This window comes from Caretta caretta, chromosome 16 (assembly GCF_965140235.1).
Source record: "Caretta caretta isolate rCarCar2 chromosome 16, rCarCar1.hap1, whole genome shotgun sequence".
Taxonomy (NCBI): Eukaryota; Metazoa; Chordata; order Testudines; family Cheloniidae; genus Caretta; species Caretta caretta.
In genome coordinates, this window is record NC_134221.1 from 18,472,904 (window position 1) to 18,497,357 (window position 24,454).

The 24,454-nt window shown below is 43.9% G+C and overlaps 1 protein-coding gene across 3 annotated transcripts in view; it reads left to right on the top strand.

Annotated features, from left to right (window-relative positions):
* The window catches only part of COL5A1 (collagen type V alpha 1 chain), a 252,466-nt gene that overhangs the window by 34,361 nt on the left and 193,651 nt on the right, over nt 1–24,454 (top strand). For all 3 annotated transcript variants that reach the window (XM_048822900.2, XM_048822901.2, XM_075120566.1), the window contains exon 2: nt 22,524–22,691. In XM_048822900.2, coding sequence (XP_048678857.1) covers nt 22,524–22,691 — 168 coding nt within the window. The remainder of the gene's footprint in view (nt 1–22,523; nt 22,692–24,454) is intronic.

Consider the following 24,454-nt stretch of genomic DNA (forward strand, 5'->3'; position numbering starts at 1 on the left):
GCCATTTGAGACATTTAAAACTAGTGGACAAAAATACAAAAGACTAAACTGTTGGAAACAGCTTTGCACCAGCTGGGGAATAGACTGGATCACCTGACAGATTCCTTCCATTTTAGGCTGCTCGGGCTCTGCGGATGCTCAGGGTATGTCTACACTGCACAGGAAGGGTACGTCTACACTGCAAAAAACCCCTCCCTCAGCAGTGAGTCTCGGAGCCCGGTCCGCTTGCAGAGCTCCTGCTACAGTGCTAAAAATAGCAGTGTAGATGTTCCCCCTTGAGCTGGAGCTCGGGCTCTGGAACCTGATCAGGGTGGGGGTGGGTCTCAGAGCACGAGATCCAGACTGAGTGTGAATGTCTGCGCTGCTATTTTTAGCGCCACAACAGGAGCCCGAGTCTCTAGACCTGGGCTCTGGGGCGACCCGCCATGGGCTTTTTTTTTCTCTCAGTATAGATGTGCCCTGAGCCCTGGCTCTGAGCAGCTTTGAGCCCAAGACCCCCTTTCGCCTACGCACACATCTGTCTGACTCAGGCCTGGTTCCTAGGACTCGGCTAGGCATGTGGATCAGAGCCCAACGCCTGCTGCGACTCGGGTCCAAGTCCTGTCATTTTGCAGCGTGGATGCTGCTCAAACGGCAGACCCGAGTGAGAAGGTCCCAGTGTGGTTGTTAGCATGACTCTGAGTCCTGGGTCCAGCAATTGTAAGCCTCGGTTTACAGCACGGTGTGGATGCTGAAGCCTGGGCTGGCAACACTGAGCCCGCAAGCCTGGGTCCCAGAGAGCTGCGTTTACAATGCAGTGTAGACATACTCTTACTCCTCTGGCTCAAGTAACTTTTTTTTAATTCCAAGGGGGTCCATCGGGGTATGCGATGAGTTTGCAGGTGGGTGGGGGTTTCTGCCTGGTTCCGGTTCATCATCATGCCTTTTCCATCAGGGAAATGGTAGAAAAGGGGGCAGGGTTTACACCCTTCGAGTACTGAGAAAGCTCTGACGCTGCTAACCTTGGCGGCGAGGCCCCGATATGTTATCTTCGTCTGGAAAGCAGAGACCGAAGAAGTGGCTCAGAGTTGACTTTTCAGTTGTTTCCTACCCCTGTGCCAACCAGGGATCGTTCTTGTCTTGCATGTCGTCATTTATACTCGAAACCTTGCCCTACACTTGGGTGGGGCACATTGTTCCCATTAAAAAGAGCTATCACTACATCAGTGCACACTTCTTTCCTCCACTTCCCGTGCTAAGGGGCTGACTTCGAACCATCCTTAGGCGTGGTGGTATCACACTAACGCTTGGGGATCTCAGTCGGGGCTGGGTACAGTGCAGAGCCATAGAAGGAGACAGACAGGGCCCCAGAGAGTTAATAGATAAGACAGACCAGGGTGGGGGCAGGGGAACAGAGAGGTGAGATGGCTTGCCCAGCGTCACCTAGCAGGTCAGTGTCAGAGCCTGGACTAGAACCTGGTCTCCTGAACGCCATGCTCACGCTTCATCCACTAGACAACCTGGCCTCTCCAGCTCCTTCTCTCTCTGATGAGAACGGAGGATTGCAAAGCAGTTGTTACGTGCGGCAGGTTGTGAAAGACACCACTGTGCCATTCCATCCTGACGCCTTCCTTGGTTAATCTCTCTCTCTCCGCCTCTCGAGGGACTGGTAATAAGGGCTGTCCGCCGCCCAGCAGTGATGTCCCAGTCTCCTTGGCAAGTGTAATGCCAGGGAGCATAGCCAATCAGTAGCCACCAGTGCTAAGTTAGGGTACTGACTTAGCAGAGCTTCTGGGCCTTATAGCAGGCATGGACACATTGATGTTTGTTTGTTTGCTTTTTACTGGGAAGAGCAGTTCTAGTGAACACTATACACCAATACCTGACTGGACACATCTCCAGTATTCCAGGAGCTGGCTTGTAGCCAGTCATTTAGAGGATGCTGACAGCTCCATTGCTGCTGATGAGTAATGAAGCCCTCAGTTTTTCCCTGTAAATGTGTCTGGAGGATTTGTAGCAAAATTTAAAAAGCTGCCATTGGCCCTTTTGAGGTGGTTGATGCCAAAATTATAACAATAAAAGGATCTTTATTTAAAACAAATCCATGTGAGTAATCACACAAAGATTTGGCTGGGCCAGCCTCAGTTCAGTGCCTGGGAATGGGTATTTTGGCTTTGGGATGGGCGTCTGCTTATTAGCTGTTTTAGAAGCAGAATTCGACGTGGGGAACGAAGCTGTCATAGGGCTGAATTTCTCTATTTCTGCCATAACACAAGGCAGGCAGTAGCATTTCACGGATTAATCGCTGCAGCTAGACCATTGGCAAGAGGAGCCTGGGTAAGAATTACATTACAACCAATTAATGGAAACTTTAGGATGGAAAACAATGGTCTTGTGGTTAAGGCACTGAACAGAGATTTGGGCTCAGTTCCTGGCTCTGCCAGACTCCCTGTGTGGCCATGGGCAAGTCACTCAATCTCTGTGCCGTGATTCTTCCCTATTTATAACACAGGGATAATGGCAATCACGGGTATTGTGAGAATAAGTCCATAAGTAAATGGGAAGTGCTTTGAAACTCCTAGTGATGGGGAGCCACAGAAGTGCTTACCTAGAGAGAGGGGCGAGTACTACAGATCTTCATTTCAAGGACGCTAAAGAGTACATGGTTGTTCGTTGCTGGTAGTGTGATGGGGTCAGTGTCATGATGTGCATTAATTGTTATATATTGATGACCTTGTTTTCAGTTCACGGTTCGCATGGTTAATAGGGACATCAGCCTTAGCACTGTAAGGGGAGGAGTGGGTTAATAAGCTAGCTTTTCTCCTCTGGAGCCCAAGGGTCAGAGATCAGAGGTCACTCGCAGTCAAACAAGAGTGTCTTGGTATTGCCCTAATCCCTAGCCGACATTTGCTTGGATAATTAAAAACCTGTCACACAATTCATTGCTATTGGCAGTGTCTTCTCAGGGCTGTGGGCCTGATCCAAAGCCCACTGATGGCAATGGAAGGAGGAATGTTACAGGTCCAGATTGGTGACTGGAAGAAAGAGAGAGGGTATTGTTAACATGAAAGCCCCTTTCTGCAAAACCTTGCCGTGTGTCACTTAGTCATTTGGGTAGCAGGGCAATACGCTATGTATTCCTGGTTTGTTTACAGGGAGATTTGAAATTGGAAAGGAACAGAGGATGGAGTGTTGTATTTGGACGAGTGTGCCTTTTTGTGAATGTTTGGACGTCGGCAGATTATATATTATTGCAGCTGGTCCAGGAAAAACTGTGAAATGGCCTGAAATAAAATAATGTTCTTACCTTACTGCTTGTAACAATGGAGCCTATTTAAACCCTTTGTGAGGGATGAGATCTGCTAAATAAATATCAGAGCCAAGAAAATAATTTACGAATAATAATTGATTCACGGAACTTTTCCTCTCTTTCTGCTTGTGGGCTGCCCATCAGTGCATCCCAATTCCCTCTAACTTATTCCACTCCCATTTATGTGACCAGTAGCTTCACTGCAATGTGTTTGTTGTGATTGTTCCTGAGTCACTTGGGCAGTTTTGAAAAGTCCTACCTTTTAGAGCTTGTTTTCTGGGAGTTCTAGCACGCAGGGTTTTGAAATCTGCTTTCTTCCAACCTTTGCGGCAGTAAAACACAGTCGCTCAGATGTAGGCATAAAGTGAATGTGAAAGTCGTGTGGAAGCTCATTCATCTACACACGTGACTGGAAATGTTTAGTCTGTAATTCACCCCAGGTCCAACATATGCAGATACATGGCAATGCTAGAGATGCAAAGAAAGATTGCCTGGCAGATCTAAGGTAAAATGTTCAAAAGCGACTATATGCCATAAGGACCAGATCTTCAAATCTAGTCAGGGGCCTAACTTCCCATGGGGGTTAAGCCTTTAACACCTTTGTGGAGCTGGGCCCACTTTTGAAAATGGCACTTAGACTCCCAAGTAACTTAGGTGCTTTCTACCTCTAATCTGTCTCTAATCCGGTGTAGAATAGTTCTGTACAGCAGTGGTTCTCAAAGCCGGTCCGCTGCTGGTTCAGGGAAAGCCCCTGGCAGGCCAGAACGGTTTGTTTACCTGCCGTGTCCACAGGTTCGGTCAATTGCAACTCCCACTGGCCTTGGTTCGCCGCTCCAGGCCAATGGGGGCTGCGGGAAGGGCGGACAGCACGTCCCTTGGCCCGCGCCGCTTCCCGCAGCCCCCTTTGGCCTGGAGCGGCGAACCAAGGCCAGTGGGAGCCGCAATTGGCCGAACCTGCGGACACGGCAGGTAAACAAACTGGCTTGACCTGCCAGGGGCTTTCCCTGAACAAGCAGCGGACCGGCTTTGAGAACCACTGATCGACAGTTTATTCTCCAGGGATTCTTTTTATTCCAATTTTTAAGCGCCTACTAAAGTGTTAGGTTCCAGTGATGTCTTTTTAGCTGACAAATGAACTTCAGTGCAATGCTAACCCTGGTGGAAATCATCATAATCACGTGGGCACTGGCATTAATGTACTGAATTACCCTGATAGCTGCACAATTTAACAGGCAGCTGCACAACAGAAGTAACGGGGGTGGGGTTAGGCGAAGGCTTCCCAGAACCCGGGTTGATTTTCAAATTGCGGTGGGGAAAGCGTGCGGTTCGGTGGTGACGATGGTGCGACAAACTCTTAACTCGATAACGCGCCCCCCTCCACCCTCCCAGTGTCTCTTCGTGTTCTCAGCACAGAGCCTTGTGAAGCACTGAATGTTTATGGACAGCTGATATGCAGCTCCTTTCCCCCCCCCCGGGAGGCGATGAGAGGGAGCAGCTTATTGTCTCTCTAGCGATATGAACTTCACAGCACAAAGTCTCATGTTAAGAACTGGAGTGATGGTGGTCTCATTTCACTCAGCACAGAATGTTCTGTGTACAAAGGATTCAGGGGCCTGATTGACTCACCCCATTAAGCCTTTCTCCATCTGTTTTTCTAACCTCGAAGACTCGAGGAAGGACATGGCTGTGGCCAAATATTGCACAGATGTGGGCCAGTTGTACACATTCCTGCTCTGCTAACTCCTCTGCCAGTCAAAAGCAGGAGGGGGAAAAAGACCCCCAGAAAATAGCTTATTTTATTCTGTAGCACAATGACAGATTCTCAGAAATCACAGCTTTTAAACACATGTGGATTAGCTGATTGTTTCCATATGTCCTTTATGCATGGAGGACATGATGTAGTCATGGCTCAGAACTGAGAGTCTGTCCTGGCTTTCGTTTCCAGCTCTGTCCCTGACTTTCTGTGTGACTTTGGGCAGGTCGCTTATGTATCTCAGAGAGCTGTTGTGAGCCTGAAGTAATTACGCTTGCTGATCCTTAGATGGAAGGTGGAACTCATAGACTATCAGGGTTGGAAGGGACCTCAGGAGGTCATCTAGTCCAACCCCCTGCTCAAAGCAGGACCAATCCCCAATTTTTGCCCTAGATCCCTAAATGACCCCCTCAAGGATTGAACTCACAACCCTGGGTTTAGCAGGCCAATGCTCACACCACTGAGCTATCACTGTGGAAGGAGATGAATGTATGTGTATCTGTATCTAGAAATGCCCATGTACAACGCCCTCCTCCTGCCACTGATGCAAACGATCACCATTCAGCAAGGTCTTAAAGCATGCGAGTGCTACTGATTTCATGGGACCATGCCAAAAGTTTCTCACGTGTGTCAGTACTTTGCTAAATAGGGACCCATGTGTGCAAAATTTCATTGCTGCAGGAAAAAAATTAAACGGTAGTAAGGAGACAAACTTCCACCCTCCACCCACCCTGTTTTGGGTAAGATTTTGAGGAGTGCTGATGGGATGAGGTCATGGAGAGTGGCCATTGCCCTGATGACCTGAAAAAGCTCCTTCCCCTCACTCGTCTGTAGGTACTGCTCGCTTTTGTGTGGTGCATCCATTATGTCTGTCCTCCTCATTTGATTTGGTGCCGAGCGTTTTGAATACTAATTGGAATGCATGTGATATGCCTTGTGGTCCTGGGGGTTACTCTCCAAAGCATAGACGGAGCGGTTATCAAAGCCGGAAAGCAGTAGCGGTGGTCCAGGCAGTGTGAGCTAGCTATTTAGAACAGGGGACTGAGAGTCAGGACTCCTGGGTTCTCTTTCTGACTGTAAGTTGCTGTCATATCACCTGGTTTTCATTCTGGAAGCTGAAAAATGCCTAGTAACTTACATGGTGGGTTTCTGCTGTTCAAAAGGGAATGGAAAAATGGAAAAGGCTTTGCTCAGATTGAGTAATATAGGTTTACATACATGTGTAACTCCTGATATCATTTGCATGTACCTCCCGAGGGAAGAATACAGCCCAAAGCCTGGAAGGCACAGAAATGAGGGACAAGGTTTTTCAAAAGTGACTAGCCATTCTGAAAGTGTTTTTTGTGTGTGCACAACTTGGGATCCCTTTAACGGGGCCTGTATTTCACAAAATCAACCCCCCTTTAAGGCTTCTCACTTGGGCACCCAAAAATGGAGGCACCCCAAACGACTAGTCACTGTTGAAAATCTTGGCTGATAAGTCAGTTTGCAGAGCTTAATAAAGAGGGGTGTTACTTTGTTTCTAAAAAATTCACTTTACATATCAAATGTTCCCTGGAATGTTTCCTGAAATGTTTTAAAAGCAATTGCATATATAACCTATTGTCTTGGGGGAACACTGAAATCCTGTAGTGTTTTAAACCCAAATACAAGCGGTCCCTGAGAAGCAGAAAATCAAACCAACCAGAAAACAGTCAAGTCTAGTTTCAGGGTCACAAAACCAAAGTGAAATAAATGGTGAAAAGCAAATCAGATGCATCTCGTTCAGTATGGTGCTCTGTCGCCCTCTAGTGGTGGCAGGGCCACAGATAGTTTATTGAGCTTGCTATATTCTTGGCTGACAAGATGGGTGAGGTAATATCTGTTATTGGACCAGCTTCTGTTGGTGTGAGAGACAAGCTTTTGAGCTACGCAGTGTAGCTTGAAATCTTGATTCTTTCACCAACAGAAGTTGGTCCAACACCTATGGCTGAGGATGACCTACCTAGGGGTATGGTGTTAAACAGATTTTAACATCCTTTCAGTTTTAATAATCTCAGGTTCTATGAGTAACAGTTAAGGAAAAACAACCATATTTAAAATACTTGAATTTTATCCTCACCGTCTCCCTTTAAGGCAAGGAGGTGACTGTCATGTTAAATATCCCTTTGTATCTACAAATCCACAAATCACACCCAAATCTACCTCCAAACACCGGTACTCCCACAAAATTTTTTTGAAATCCTAAATGGGCTCAGGAGCCATCTGAGATGAGATCCCCAGCTCCGTCTAAACTGGGCCTTTAACCAAGTGAACTGAACCATTTTAAAAGTTGGTTTAAACATGTTTCTCCCCCCCCCCCAATTTATTTTAAACACCATTCAGCCAGCTTGAATGGTGTTTAAAAAGAGTTCAGAAACTGAATGCCAGAATCTCAGCTGGTTGAAATCCCCCTAAGTCCTTTGAAGTCAAAAGAGAGATGCTAATTTGCACCAGTCGAGAATCTGGCCCCAGGTCCTGGCCTACAGCATACCATAGCATGGCTGGTTACATACTGCTTGGTCAAATTGTATTTAAGCTAAGTTTTAGAGGTCCATTGTAGAGTAAGCCGGAGAGAGATCCACTCCACCTAAATACCTGAGCTAGCTGTGTGGGGAAGCAGCATTGTCCCAGCAACTCTAAACTGCATTGGGACGTGCCAGTGTTGGAAGCCAGCTAGAGCCATAAATGTCATGCTGATCCAGGCGTGCATGATCCAAATGGCTGGGAAATAAAAAAAGACACCAATGGGGAAAGAAAAACAAATTGGTCCCCCAGTCTTGGCTTGTTGAATAGTACACCAGGCAGTAATTTTAGACAGGTTGGCTTTCCATTCAAAACGGAGCTAGGCCAGGCCGTGGGCAGAATGGTATGTGAAGCGTCTCCTCCGGTGCTGTGGAGACGATCAGCAGAGGCAAAGACGGGGATTGCAAAGCGGTTGATTCATCTTGTTCTTTTGACCTTGCTGACAGAACATGGCCCCAGATGGAATCCCTTACCACTGACCAGTGTCCCTAGGGAACGTTCTGGGAGACACTCAGCCTGAGGCAGGGTGGGGGTATGTACAGCTGGGAAAGCTTGCTACAGTCCTGCCTTAAAAGGGCTTGTGTTTCCCTGTGCCTTCGCCAAACGGATGTGGTTTTGTCAGGAGCCTGGCTGAAAGCAAAAAGCCATGTTAGGGCCCCATCCTCTGAGCACCCAGGGAAGTCAGTGGCAAAAGTCTAGTTGATTGCAGTGGGAGCAGGATCGGGTAGGTAATGAGCAATAGGGGAAGGATGCTGGTTGTGTGATTATTGTGACCTCGTATCTTCGATGATGCTCACTTGTGTGATTCTCTGTCTCTGCAATATTCCTGGGAAGGGCTGTGCATGGCCCCTGAGGGAGGTGCCTCAATGTGGAAAGTGCTCCAGCCCTTACTCAGGGCTCAGACGCTCTGCTTGCGTGTCATTTGCGTGTCCCTCGTCCCATGGGATTGGGCCTGTGAGAGCAGGGACAGGAAGCACCTTTGGGATGATGCAGGCGATCTTTCAAGCTTGACTTGTCGTATAATGAATTGCTTTGTTCACAGGGGGAATATTTGGGATTTTTAAAAATCCCACAAGGGATGATATGACTCAGTGGAGAAACATTCGGTCCAGCTGACATAAATCAGCATAGCACTGCTGAAGCCAGTGGAGCTGAGCTGATTTGCACCAGCTGAGGATCTGGCCCTTCAGAGCTTGGGGTTGTTATATGGCTTCCCAGGAGGGGAGAGTATTTAAGTGTCTTGATAACAGGGTGCAAAACTCCCCAGCTTTACTGAGTCCCCTTTTTCGTTGGCTAAATGGATCACTGAGTTCATCCAGCTGGTGGAATTCTGAGTAATTCCAAATGGCCCCTGCAATAACTCATAACATGGTCCACCCGAGGGCAGTCTTACTGTCTTACAAAGATAAGGGAACAGTTGCAGTCTGTTGAGGAGCTTATTTATTTATTTTCTCTATTGTGATTTAGCAGCTTCTGTCACCTCATTTGGTTGACCTTGAAACTGGAATTATGGAAGAAAAGTGGTTCAGAATCGGGCTGGGGTGCTGGGTTGTTTAACTAGTTGCTTGAGAGCGAGTGAATATAGCAATCCCATGGGTAGGAGTGAGTCTACAGGCTCCAGATAAGTCCTTAACTAGAGAGCCAAATTCAACCTTGGTGCAAGGAGAAGCATTTACATTCAATAGGAGTTGTATCCAAAAACACCAGGGTTGCATTTGTCCTCTCTGTCTGCTTAGGTACTTACGTGGATCTCAGAACTGTGATATCTGGCTAATGATCATGGGATTTAAGTCATTTCCCCTCCAATCTAAGGCATCTGTTTAAACACATAAGCATTTAGCTAGAGAGTGCCAAATCCAAGCCTGGTGTAGAAGAGTATTGAATTCAAACGCTCCTGCTTACTCCACGTCTGGATTTGGTCCTGTCCCTTTGAATCATGGTAATAATGGAGGCAGTGAACTACATCTGCGAATGTGAGGAAAGAATTTGGTGTTTATTAACTCAGTGCTAAACAGACAAGCTTTTAAAAGTAATCCCCCCTTAAAAAAAAAAAAGGGAAAAAGAAAGAAAGGGAGAGGGGCAAGGGAGTCCATTCCTTTGACGTTGCTCTGGCTGTTTGATTTCTTTAGCCAGTTTCCGCGCAGAGCTGTAAGGTATTCAGCATGTTGCCCTGACAGTAGCTTTGTCAGTGAACAGGAATTTTAGCTTGAATCTTCCCCTGCAGGGGAACAGGCATGCAGATCTCTCCCTTTCTTAAAAAAAACAACCACCTGGTGGATTGACCTCATCTGATCAGGCCAGTACTTCAAAGAGAGTTCCATTATGGGGGAGATTCCAACTCTTTCCCCCTCCCTTGTGACTGACAGCCCATTGGGCTCGTAGGTGTGGAAGATTCCCACTCTGGAGTCCCTTTCTGAGGGCACATGCCCCTGCTGATGTGTACCAGATTTGGAGGAGAATGCTGAGTGCCAGCTGGCTGGTCCTGTATCTTGACCCGCTGTGATGTCGCACTATAAGCAGTCTTGTCTGGACAATTTTTAAGCACTTTTTCCTTTTAAAATAAATAAAAACACCTCTTTCATCTGTCCACGTGAAGAAATTCTCTCTCTGTGTTCAGACTGAACTGTGGCCCCCTTCCCGTCTCCTTGAAGAGACACGAAAGCAAAACTGAACTGTACAGTGCATAATGTCTTTCATGCAGAATAAAAACTTTGAGGAATAAAAGTGAATAATAATACTTTGCACCTGTCATCAGAGGACCTCAAAGGGCCTCACAAATACTAATAAAGTAGCCGTCACAACACTCCTGGGGAGAGGGGGCGGTATCCTTTATTTTTAAAGATGAATGAACTGAGAAACAGACACGTTATAGCTGCTGAGGATGTGGCTCTTAAACAGGTACAGCTCCACTGAAGTAAGAGGAGCTGCATGCATGTATATTAGCTGAATACCTGGCTCTAAGTGACTTGTGTAAAGTCACGTAGTGAATCAGTAGCAAAGCCGTGTCTCGGAGCCATATCTCTTATGGCTGAATTCTGAACTCAGTTCTGATGAAAATCTGGAGCAACATCATTGAAATCAAAGGACTTTGAATTTATACTGGTGTAACTGGAATCATAATCTGGCCCTTCGTTTCCTGTTTCCCCCCAAGTCCCTGCTTTAAATGACACATGCAAAATGTTAATTTCTCTGTCCCACAGCTATTTGTTATGATTTAGGAGGCATCTGCAAAGGAGAAAAGATGTGTCTCCAAATAAGATCTGAAATGAGATGGAGAGCTGCTGAGGCAGAGAGACAGAGGAAAGCTGTTCCAGATGATACAAATATGAGTATATGCTTCCAAGCATAGCAACATCACACTTAGCAAACTGTTGGAACAGTGGGCTGGGAGACCTAGATTATTTTCCTTACTTTGCCACTGACTCACTAAGTAACCTTGGGCAAGTCACCTAACCTCTCTGTACTTGTTCTCCCTATCTGTAAAATGGGAGTAATAATGCTTAGCCACCTTTCTAAAGCTTGAGACACTTGGATGGAAGGAGCTATATAAATTCAAAGTAATTCTTCTTTCTTCTTCTTTACTATCATTTATTATTATTATTATTTTATTTACGATGATAAAGTCAGTCCCAGAGACATTTTTTTGGATATCCTGCAGCTGTTGGAAAGTAAAGGACGCCTTGGTCTAGGCTGAGCATTGTTTCTCAATCTCTGCAGTTTGGTGACCCGTTATTTGAAAACAACATTTTTCACGACCCCTTGATATTTACTGTAAAAAGTAAGAGTGAAAAATGTCTCAACGCTAAGCCTATATAATTGATTTGGGTGTGTTTTTTGAGGGGCTGACAGCATACTTGACCTTGCAAGGTAAAGATGTGCGGGGAGTGATGGGGGGGGTGTGATATGATCTTCTTTAGATTGTAATAAAATTTTCAATGCCCCATGACTCCGGCGTCTCTCCGATTGCCTTTAATGACACCCCCGCCCCCGCCCCCGGGATCATAACCCACTGGCTGAGAAACACTTGTCTGGAACTTTCAGGCAAGGATTCAGGTTGGAACAGACCAGAACTCCACCCTCTCATGCCTCTGTGGGTTTCTTTTTAACTGTTTGGAAAAACAAAGCTCTGTTTCATTCTTTGGTTGGCATGTGTTTAAAATGCACAGGTTAGTCCTGGAAATAACCCACACTAGATGCCATCAAACAGTGCAGAACGAACGATCTGCATACATTAGAATCAGAATGGTATTAAACAAGAGATGAGAATTTTAGGAAGGCCAAGATTTCATGGGTGTTCCCAATGGACTCCCCCTCTCTTCCAAAAAAAAAACCCCAACCAAAACCCAACAACAAAGTATAGTTGGCATTAATTGGCAACGTGGCTGGCAAACTCAGCTGAAAGACTGGGACAGGAAGACTGAACTGTCTCATGAACCAGACAGATAGTCCTTCCAGGCCAGCCCTGAAGGTAGGCAGCAGGGCACTGCAAGCTTGTCCTGTTGCTTTCATTACTGCAAATGTTTTTAAACAGATGGCTTTGATCTCCCAGAATGTCAAGCCAGCACCTTTCACAATCAATGAAATGAACTCGACAGTTTATAAGTGCACACTGGGATAGGTTTTCCAGATGTGTCACTTTTTTTTAAACAGAAATATAGTTTGTCTTTTACTAAACACTCCCTTTGTGCCCTGTTTGTAAGCAGCTAGCGTCTCAGCGTGGGTAAATTGCTAGTAGCTGTGAGTACTCAGGGAATCCCAGTGAGAGTCTCAGCTCTTCTCTGTTGCTAAATGGGCACTGTTTTATTTCAGAAATTAAATTAGCCTGAAATTATTTTAAGAGTTCCTTATAGAACTGAGACTGTTTAGATGCAGGTCATGATTGTGGTATTGCCAGCTCTTGTGATTGTATCCCGAGTCTCATGAGATTTGGTGTTTTTTCTTAAAGCCCCTGCTCCTGGAGTCATGTGCTCATCTCAGCTTTCATTAAAAAAGAAAAAGTAACTTTCTAGCCCTCATGGATGGAGAAAAGTTTGAAAATGTGACCCCTAAAAGTTCAAGAAGGCAAATAAACCGCCCAGAATGCATTACGATGGGCTTAAAAATCCTGGGATTTAAAAATAATCTCAGGATTGTTTGGGGGATTCATGATTTTTGAGCACCTGGGGTTGGCCTTACTGGTATTGTATGCTGCTGCAGTGCAGTTTATACAGGAAAACTGATTCATAGGGGTGACTATAGGTAGGGTTTGAGTGGAAAACAAGGAAAAGGAAAAAGCCAGTGCCAGTAAATGGCACCATGTAAAGCAATGAAAAAGCAACTGGAAATTACGTCAATCAGTAGCATCTCAGAGCGACAATAATTTAAGTGTTAAATTCAGTCATGAGTCTCAGATATAATTGCTTTCCTTGGGGGATAGGCATCTGGGGGCATTATGTATCTGAATTCAATGCCTAGAAAAATAAAGGGAGAGAGAATTGTATACTGGTTTGTTACTGGTAGATTTGTCATTTTTCAGACAGTGGACTCAGCTCCCTATAAGTAGTTTATAAGTGATTTATGTGTTCTAGCACTTGGTAAAAAGGCCCGTCAAAGTTCATAGCTTTAAGTAATAACAAATATTACAGGTAAAAATATTGTTTGCTGGGAGTTTCAAAGGGCTCTAGGGCCCATCTCCCACTGAATTTCAATAGAGTTTAACTCCCATAGTGTCCTGTGAAAATTACATTTACCTCTGTTTCCAAACTGATTCTGATTTGCTAATCTCACTTTCTCCAGCTATTGGCTACAGGCACTGCAGTGTTGATGGTCAGAGACATAAAAAGAACTGGGAAATGTCCATACAAATTTGGGCTTGATGGGATGACATTTCTTAGTTGAAACACCAGTTTTAGAGAGCATACAAATACCAAAAAATGCCACACAGTTTCTTCAAATGCAGTGAGAAGAGGGATTATTACAAGCGAAATGGGGCATAAGATAAGATGCTTCCACAAATAAAGACATAAATCGGACAGTCCAGTTCTGATCTCAGTTAGACTAACATAAATCAGGAGTGCTTTCACTGATGTATGGGAGATCAGGACCATGCCTAGAGAGAGAGCTGTGTCTAGCTGAGATGGGTGGATGAAATTAGAATCTGTGGGCTCATTCAGGCTTCCCCCCGAACTTGAACTGAACCTGTTTTGAGAACCAACATGCATTTCAATGACTATTTACCCCTATTATTTTTCATGTACACAAACGGCAATTGTGCTTCTAGGCTGTGTCTGGGCCCAAAAAGTTTGGTGGAAGCGGGGAAACTGTAAAGGTGTCCTAGGATTAGGAAGGTCTTTTCTCTCAAGATTTCCAGCACAGATTTGCAGGGACCCAAGAGAGCTGGATAGATTGGATCAGCATCCAGACTGTGTGGTCATTAGCCAAACCTAGACTGCAGATCACTAGCGTCTATGTCTCTCGCGATAAATGAGCAGCGATGAAAGCCTTTGGATCAAATCTTGAAGTCCTAACACAGCTTTTCCTCGGTTCTTACTTCGGCAAAGCTCCCACTGACTTCAAATCTAAATGTACTGATTTTTAGATTGTAAGCTGCCTGGGGCAAGAACTGTCTTTTTGTTCTGTGTATGTATAGCACCTGGCACAAAGAAGTCCGTGACTGGGGCTCCTAAGTGCTACTGCAATAGAAATAAATAATAATAATTTCCTAGGTTCAGGCTCAGAGTAGAATCATCAGCATTTAATTTATTGTTAATATCTTACTCCTTGTCCCCTTGTTACATGCACAGGCCTGCAATTATCTGAGCTCAGCTAGGTGTGTGCAGCTAACTGAATGGCATTCACTGTCATAGCTAAACCAGGGTTCTGTTAGAGTTTTAGTCTATATTTTGCTCCTTGACTTCCAATGTGTAATGCCAATGAAAAAATCCCTTGTTATTGCATATGTCCAGAAGGATCAGAATTACATTTTCCCTGCCTAAAATTATATTTACAGTACAGTCAAGGAGAGGGAAAGGTTGGTATTAACAACCCAAATGTGTTGGGCATGGTGTTTACATCCAGTCGTGTGAATTCATAATGTTCCAATTTTCACCTTCAGACTTCGAATGATACTTTGGTTTCCTTTATAGTTCATTATAGGCTCTTTTGTGATCAGCCTTGAAGCACCGCTACCAAGTTGCATCTGGTGGTTTTGCAGTATTACAGGGGATTACTGTCCACCGGGGTGGGGCAGGTAATGCAAACCGCTTGCATTTTGGCTGGAGTCTGTGTTCCGACCACCGGCCCAGAAGTCAAAGGACTCCGCTCCCATAATGTTTGGCATCAACACTGCTTGATTTTCTTAAATAATCTTGTTTAAAAGGGCATTGTGTGCATTTGTGTGTCTGCAGCCCGAAGAGTGGATTTAACTAATTTAATAGTAGCTCCTTCTAACCCCAGGTTTAGCAGGTAATTAACTCAGGAAGGTTGGCCTTGTGGTTAAGGCCCTGGCCTGGGACCTGGGAAAGTTGTTTTATTCCTACCTCTGTCACAGTGTGAACTTGGGCAAGTCACGCAGTCTCTCTTTGCCTGATTTCCCCACAGGTAAAAATAGGGAAATAATACGTCCTTTGTCTGCCCCCTCTAGAAGCTCTTTGGTGCAGGACTGTCTCTACAGCATCTTGTACAATGGGGCCCTGATCTCAGCTGGACCCTGAAAGACGCTACCATAATACAAAGTAATAATTATAACAATAAGAAAAGGAGCACTTGTGGCACCTTAGAGACTAACCAATTTATCTGAGCATGAGCTTTCGTGAGCTACAGCTCGCTTCATCGGATGCATCTTCTCTCATTCACGCCTGTTTTTAAACCAAAGCCAGTGTAACTCCCTCAGCATTCAGTAGAGTTACTCCTGATTTACACTGATTTAAGAGCGCAAAGAAGCTGGATATATTTCTGCTCTTTGAATCCTCTTGCCTGATCTGGGTATGTTTACCGCCCTTTTAAAGTACTTGTGAAAACGGGTAGATTTTAGGACCAAAGCTCGGTTGTCAGTTTTGTTGGCCAGTCTTGCTGCATCTTGATGGAAAGGATGATCTTGTGTTTAATGTTGCATAGTAATGTTATTCATGAAGAAGCAAGCAAAAAAAAAGAGACCATTTAGAAGACAGTAGCTAATTCACTTCGAAAATCAAGGCCAATCTCAGTGCCACAAACATAAGAAATACACTATCAAGTCAGTTTTGATTCAGTCCAGTCACCATCCTTCTGCCTCTGGTTCCATCGCAGATTTTGCCATGCTTCTGGGTTTCTCAGTTTTGTTTACAGTGGGCCCCAAAAGCCCAGTGAAATAAAATTATTGGTTCGCTGATGTTGAAGGACGCTGTGTCTGGGTGAAAATCACCCCTGTGCAGAGAGGTAGCATTAGGCTTATATACCACTTAAGCCTTATATCAAGGGATTGAGTGACATGCAAGTGGTCCATAGGCCCTTGTGCTGCCCCTCAACATGGCATGAATTTCGTCCTCTGTGTGCTGCTTTCAGATATTAGAACCAAGAACAAAGTGAACTGCAACAGAATTGCATTGAGTGATATGGTTCCAATCACCATACATCTCTGGACCCTGGTGTAACTATTGGAGTCAGTGGAATTACACCAAAGGTGATTTTGTTCCATTATTTTTAGTCACACCATGTACTTTGAACCTGAAAATACAATGGGTAACTTTTTTTCTCTTTTCACTGACTCCTTCTGCATGGTGCAAAACACCCTCACGCTGTTGTTTGTAATAAAAAGACAAGATATTAAAAAATAAAATAAATCAGTTTGTTTCTAAGAGCGGAGTAGTGCTATCCTAGGAATAGTTCTGACCTTTCATATCTAATATTGTTCAGTCTTGCCCCTTTAATATTTTTTTAACTCCTATGGAGAGACAGTATCTTCATTACAGGAAGATCATAGGATCATAGATCTCTGGCCCATCAGCAGGGATCCCAGACCTGGCACCAAAATGATTTCCCCTGGTGCCCACATGAATTGTGAAGGATCCACCTCTCCCCTATGGCCAGCAATTCCACATAGTAACTCAGACCCCCAAACTAATAAGATTTCACCAGAAATAGAAGATCATAGGTGCCCATTATGGGTTCTGCTGCCTCTCTTACATAGTAACCTAGGGAACAAAGATAGTGTACAGTGACATCCTTAGGAAGCTACCTAGGATGTAAGATGGTACCGTAGGCTTTATGGGTGCAAGGAGAGGCATGTTTAAACCATACAGTAATTCTTGTAAGAGTCTTCGTCCTATATAGGAAATATGCCCTACTAAAAGATCATGGGCTTGATTTTACCTTTGGTGTTGGTGCAGGTACTCTCTGTCGCTCAATTTATATACAGCATCTAGTACAATGGAGGTCTTCATCTTGGTTGGAGTCTTACTTCTGTAACACACATAATAACACAATAATGTAGAGCTCATTAACTACTGCGGGACTTTGACGTTCTCATCGAATGATGAACAGATGTCTGTGTATAGTTAATTCATCCCAGAATGGTGGTATTCAACAATCAGTCAAAGGGAATTTTCATGGTCCCTGTTTCAAAGGAAATCCATTTTTGATTAGCATGTTAAAGGCACATGTCATGTTTAACTTGGACGGTGCCCATTGCCTTGCTTTCTTGTTATATTTAATTTTATCTAGTAATGGTCCAGATATCCTTGAATGCCTTCCAGCTGATGAAAAATCATGTCGGTGCATGCACTCCTAGCAAATAGGCCGCAAGCATGAACTTTTGATGAAAGCAATCGTGATGGCTGGTTATAGAACCTTTCATTTACTCCAGACACCGCTTCTCGTTGGTAGTGTCATTTTTAAAGGCAATTGAAAGGAAGGATGGTCTTATGGTTAAAGTTCTGGACTGGGAGATCTGAGTGCTAAAGACTCCTTGTACAACCTTGGCAAGTCACTTCATTTTCCACGTCCATCCCCCAACTGTGAAGTGGGCTTAATCCTGCCTTTTTCTCACCCTTGGTCTGTCTTTTCTACTTCGACTGGAATCTTTTAGAGGAGGGTCTGCTTCTCCCTATGGGTCTGTACCATGCCTGGAGCATTGCAGCCACTAGAAGCTCCTTTAACAACCCATAGCATTAGCAAGAATGATTGGTGCAATGTTCTCTGGCACAGCAAGTCTCCTTCACAATTTATATGCATAATGATTGGCACTTAGGGCCTTGCGAACATAAATGATTTGAGCCTCACAACAGCCTTTTGAGGCAGGTCAGTTTTAGCATCTCCATTTTACAGATGAGGATAGAAAAGTAGATATTGATCTGAGCCAATCACCTTTTTGTGCACACTGGAGAACCTGATATGCTATATTCAAACCCTGGGATTGCCACATATGAGTCCCTTTGAAAATGTACACAGCGGGGAAAAGGTGTTAATTGTCAGTTTTGCACTTTCCATTTGCCGTAATATTCAAGTCACCAAACTGGCTGATATATCACAGAAATCAGTGTTACTTGAAACGTTGGTTGCTGTTTGATTAAGAAATGACTGCAGACTGAATTGTTCCTAGCAGGAAACCAATCAACTTAGGCCAGTGGATTAATTAAAAAATCACAGTGGAAACCTCCTGTTTCCAGTTCGGCTCCTGGAGATGACTTGTTCTCATTGGAGGTAATGGCACCTTTTAAAGATATTTACACTTGCTCCAGATGGCCTTTTAGAGTATCCATTATTTTGCAGCTATTTCATATCTGTTGTGGATGATATATCAGCCCCTCTGCTGCTGTCTTTCCTGGGCAGCGCAGCACACAAATTGTTTTCCCTAGTCAGTCTGGGAAGTTAGTAAAGAAGCAGAAAGAGCCACAGGGTATGTCTGGGTGTCCAGCAGCCTCAAAAAAGAATCCACTTTGTATTCATTACAGCCAAGTGCTACCTCTTCTCTACTGCAAGGAACATTACACAGCGTAGATGTGCTTTTCTGTGGTGTTTTTTTTTTTTTTAGGCTCTTCTCTTTTACATCCTCAAAAATACTAGGAACTCATGGATGGTTCAGAATATTTCTGGGCTTAATGAAGATGGTCCCCTAATGGTAAATGTCAGTATTCTGAAACAGTGTAAGGTACCTCCCACCATTGCTCATCCCTCGGTCTAATTTAGGCATTTTGTTGAGTACTCCTCAGAGTTTTATCTAGATGCTTTCATGGCATTCCAGGCTTGGATACAGCAGAAACTGGTGGAATAATATTTTCAGGTGGTGAAAACCCTGAAAAGGGTTTTTTTTCTAGTGTACTGTACATTAAGGGTCTATTTGTCAATAGTTTTATTCAGAATTAATAAATGATTACTAGATATTAACAAGCATACTTCAGGCAGGAGTAGGGTGTGTTATACAGATGGGTATAAGCACATCAGTAGAGAAGGTGTTATAGACTGGTAGATAAAGTTGGTGTTATAGGCTACCTGTATGTTATAAGCAACTGGTTGGACTCTATAAATCTATAACAGTTGATAAAATGATTTTTGAAAATGTAATCATGAATTAACCCTTTATAAATGACTTATAAATGTAAGCTTCAAATAATATGTGATTTCCACCCAACCCCCTGTAATTTATTTATTTCTGAAAGGAGGAAGAGGGTGTGGGGGTTTTCTATTTATTTGTCATTTTCATCTTGTGTACTGCTCTGAAGCATGGACATAATTTATATGTATAACCTCTGATACCAGAAACATGGGGGTCTAATTTCTGTCTGGGAATGAAAAAATGATTTAACAATTTATGTAGTCTGTAAGTATTAGCTTATCTTATTCATTCATAACTGGTATATGTTCCATTTAAAAGACTTCTTTGTCAATCTCTTATCATTTATCTGTGTATTTATTTTGTTCAAATTCTCAAAGTGGTAACCACAGATTATAAAATAGGCTTGATCTTGGTATAAGGTGCGTTTTTTTTCTCTCTCTCTCTCTCCCTCCCTTTTCCCCCCTTTGAAAGTATTTCCCATACTTTATTTCTCCGTGTCTCTAATGTTGGGAGATCTGTCTTCTTCCAGAAAAGGAGCTATCTTACATCAGGCTGCTGGTAGTAATTGTATTATCATTGGATCCTTCCCTGAGCTGATAACAAGTTGGCACTCTTAGCCACATATATCACACTGCAACACTGTTTCAAAATGTCTGTGGATGCTGGGTGCCAGTTTGCTAGAGGTCATTGCTTAAGATGTCAATATCAAGCGAGCTAGCTGATATTTGGTTGCGTCCTTGAGGGTTGAATAAAATATTTCCTCTGGGAAAATAATTTGCTATGAGAATAAAATTGAAATATACTGTCTTGGCAAGGCTAAATAAGGCTGTCAAGCAGAGATTGCTCTGGGTATTGCCAAATCTTTGCTGAGGTGGGTGGTTCATCTTTTTGACAGCTCTTGGCTCAGAGTATTGGGTCAAAATTCATGACAATTTATTGTAAATGTTTATGGTCTGTTTTGGTGAATCCAGTTTGCTTTGGAAATGCCATCTCTGCTGCTGATGGGAAACATGCCGGATTAGCCAGTTAATGGTATGTGCCAGGCATGCTATGTCACTGGTGTTTTAGAGATTTAACATCTGGATGCAAACTGACCCCCAATTAGCAAGGACTGATAGCTCTGAGTGTAATATAGAATCCTTCCATTAGCGATTTTTTTCAAGATTTTTAGCTAAAGCAAATGCTAAGAAGGATGTGATCCTAATGAGATATGGTAAAAAGGCCTGCTGGGGCATTACACCTTTTGCTTCATGTTGTTAGCAGGAATGATTCCATTGCTTATTCTGATGCATTATTGCACACAAGACTATAGGCAGTGAATTCCACTGAAGATTGTGCTCCAGACTGTTTTATCTGGAAATGAGAAAGCCTTTATCCCACTGTCGTTTATGCTTTTTGTGCGGTATGCGCACCTGCTGCAGTCTGCCTTCCCTGCCTGAACTGCATAGCTTTCTCTGAATTCACAATTGAAGTGGCAGGCTCCATGCTGGGGGAGAGAAGCAAGAAATGAGCTTTTCCAGCATAGACAGTAATTGGACATTCCTTGTCTTGTAATGCTCAGGTCCTTTCTATTAATTACAATAATTGTATAATAGTAGCCAGAGGGGATTGATGTACAGAGGTCAGGGCATGTCGTTACTGTAGGGCCTGTGGTGAGACCTGATTAAGAGAGCGAATTTTATGGTGTTCTTGACTTAAGTGTGTGGTCAGACACAAGGCTGAAATTCCATTGCCTTCAGACATCGAAAATGTTCACTATTGCTACTACTACTCAAAACCCACTGTCTGGAGGTTCCTTTGGAGCTGTACAAAGCATGGGACAGGATTTTCAAGAGCACTCAGCATTCGCCTGTCTGCTCTCATTGAAAGCAAGGAGAGTCATGCCATTGACTTCAGCTGGCGTGGAAGTAGGCTGGTGTTGTGCACATTTGAAATTTCCACCCATTGTGCTTTCACTTTGCATTGCTTTCTGCAAGCCGTCTTTACTTGGCGAGGTTTTCATCCCTGAGTTTCTTTGAACCAAAGCTTGCAGTACGCTTGTACACATAGAGGATTTTTATTAGCTTATAACAAAGGATCAAGAACCTGAGATTTGCTGCTGACGATACAGCATGTCTTTTTCACGCTATAAAATCTAGACACACCCAACTCCTGGGTAAGGATTCTGGGTGATGTAGTCCAACAAGCATTTCTTGTACTATACTTAAAAAGACCACTAGAAGGTTGTCAAAACACTGTGTGCACATATTTCAGTTTAACAAAAGTTAACCAAAAACTTCATCTGAAACCAAGTTTTGCCTGACCTGACTAACTCAAAACCAAAAGCTTTGCAGGTCTGGACAAACCTGGCTTGAGTTTCAGGTTTCTTAACCTAATCTAAAACTCCATGAGTGTTGCCTGGTTTAAATTGTTACAGAAATGTGCACAGCTCCAGTGTCACAATTCTCGCTAAATGAACGTGATTGTGCTCAGTACAGTAGCACCTGTAGACGTTTTCAGGCTACATTTGCAAGACTATAGCAGTGTTCAAAAATAACTAGATAACTTCATGGAGGATAGGCCAATCAATGGCTATTAGCCAGGATGGGCAGGGATGGTGTCCCTGGCCTCTGTTTGCCAGAAGCTGGGAATGAGCGACCGGGAAAGAATCACTTGATGATGACCTGTTCTGTTCATTCCTTCTGGGGCACCTGGCATTGACTGCTACCATCGGAAGACACGATACTGGCTAGGTGGACCTAGTGTGGCCATTCTTATGCTGGTTTTGTTGGGTGCTAAGTCATAACAGTGGGAAGACAAATACATCATTCTAGGAGAGAGAGTGATGGCTGGAATCTCTGGGGGTCCCTGTGCTCTATCACTGGAGGGGAGGGCGGAGGTTTTGGCAAGGAGAGAGAGGAACCAGAGAGGAGTTAGCCCTGGAGGGATGAGTCACTCAGTTGGACCAAGGCTGTGGAGACCACTCCAGGCATTTGGCATCCAGCTTCAAGCTGACATTGGGAGCGGTCTGTCTCCAGATTTGAAGATGCACAGAATATGCATTCGAGTGATACCACAGACGTACAGTGCAGACAGCTCTTTAGGTTCTACAGTACCTGACCAGAACTCTTTCTACCACGACCAGTTAATACACTGAAGCCTGATTATTGATAAGCCCATTATCCTAACTAGTGTGAATGTAGATGCTATTCTTATACATGTATAATAAATGCCTAAACTATTCCTCTCTGCAGTGAATTAGCATCTCAAACCAGCAGCTTGTTATTCTAATTTTGCAGATAGCATTAGCAATGTATTTGCTATACAATTATTAGAAAAAAATCTGTTGTGGTTTAAAACGATTATTGATGATTAGTATTATTATAATGGATCTTTGCAAACACGGATACTTTTGCCTGCTAATTCTGGTTTCTCCTCTTTTCTTGCAGCTGAACCTGCAGATCTCTTGAAGGTATTAGATTTTCATAATTTACCTGATGGTATCACTAAAACAACAGGTTTTTGCACAAGCAGAAGATCTTCAAAAGGTGCAGATGTTGCTTTTCGAGTAACAAAAGATGCTCAGCTCAGTGCACCAACAAAGCAGTTATATCCTGGTAAGTGTAACCTTTTGATTTGGGACTGCCTACAAAACTATCTGATCTTTTCCCCCATGTTCTGTAATTGCACTTGAAACAATGCATGGTTTTTTCATTTTGTGTGTGTTTGGAAGGGAAATAGTCTACTATTTTGGGGAGATACAGACTGTCTAATCATCTAATAATGTTAAAATAACTACACTCATTTTTTCCTCACTTCATCTGAACAGGGGTGGTACATTATCCAGCGAACATGCAAACATGGGCTAATTACATCTGTTCCCATCTCCGTTAACAAGCTGGTGTTTCTCATTATCTCAGGGTGGTATCCAGTTGTGAATAGAGACTTGGAAGGTGCAAACATTAAATCAGAATACCCCCCCGTGAGTCCCAGTTCCTATTGGAAGAAATGTTTAAATTTTAATCAGAATCTTCTTATAGAAAGAAAACAGCATTACCCCCCATAAATCCAGTGAGTAGCAGGGTGCTCATTAAAAACCAGCTACACTTCTGACACATTTTAAATTTTGCATTAGGTGATGAAGCATTCATTACATTTCAAAAACAAAAATTTCTGTAATCTGAGAGCATGTGGTCTTTGCTTTAAAGAAAAATGGGCTAATGAATTAGGGCCGAAACTGTCAAGCTAAAGTACTTATATGGCCCAATTTCCTGTAGTATCTGAGTGCCTCACAGCCGTGAGTGTATTTATCCCCACAACACCCACACGAGTGAGGGAAGTGCTAGTATCCACATTCTACACATGGGAAATGGAGGCACAGAGAGAGCAAGTGCCTACAACTTCTTAAGTTCATATAGGAAGTCTGTGATGAATCAGGGAATTGAACTCATGTCTCCTGTGTCCGGGACGTGCATGGTACGCACAGTGGTTGGAGCAGGAGTCATGCCTGATGGTCAGAGCAAGAACTGGTAGCCAGGAGTTGGAGCCCAGGGTCAGAAGTGGAGTCAGAGGCCAGTTGTCAGAACCAAGGGTGAGTGCCAAAGTCAGTGGTCAGGAATTGGAGCTCAGGGTCAGATCTGGGTTACATGGAGTGACAAGGCAGGAGCAGGACTGGAACAAAGCTGGGAACAAGCAGGCACAGGAGTTATCACAGCCATGGGCAGATGCTTTGAGCAGCTGCTGAACTGGTGCTGGGCTTGAGAGTTGGTCTGCTGCCTCCTCCAACAAGTCAGGTGGGGTAGCCAATTGGGCAGCCTACACAGCTGTGCTCCTCAGGTTGCCCAGAGACTGGCTCTGCTGCAGGTCCTGATTCCTGACATCCTGAGCCCCAGGCTAGCAGCCTAACTGCTGGATCAGTCGTCTTCTGTATAGTGAAGCCTTTTCTCCGGTTTTACTGAGTCCTTACTCCGACCAAATTCTCATTCATGTCAGAGGTTGAATCTGGAATTGCCAGGGATCAATTTAGCCCGCTGTGTTTATCTTGGCTTGTATAAAGGGTGTCATGTGGATTTCAGCGGCAGATGGGATAAATAGCAGCATGAACATTAACGCAATCATCCACTGAGAAATACATCTTCCTTGCATAAGGCCTAACAACGAGTAGGAGGGAAAGTGTGTCTGTGTGGGAGCATGCACATATGCAGTGGAATCCTTAATCCAAGGAGACCGATACATACATCCTTCAAAAAGTTTGTAAAAGATTTGATACAAAATCCACTAGCTAAATCAATGGCAACATGGGATGCCACTACCAGTCCTTTTAAATGAAGATGCTAGTTCTATCACACCCAATATTTCACTGGTCTAAATGCAAGCCAGT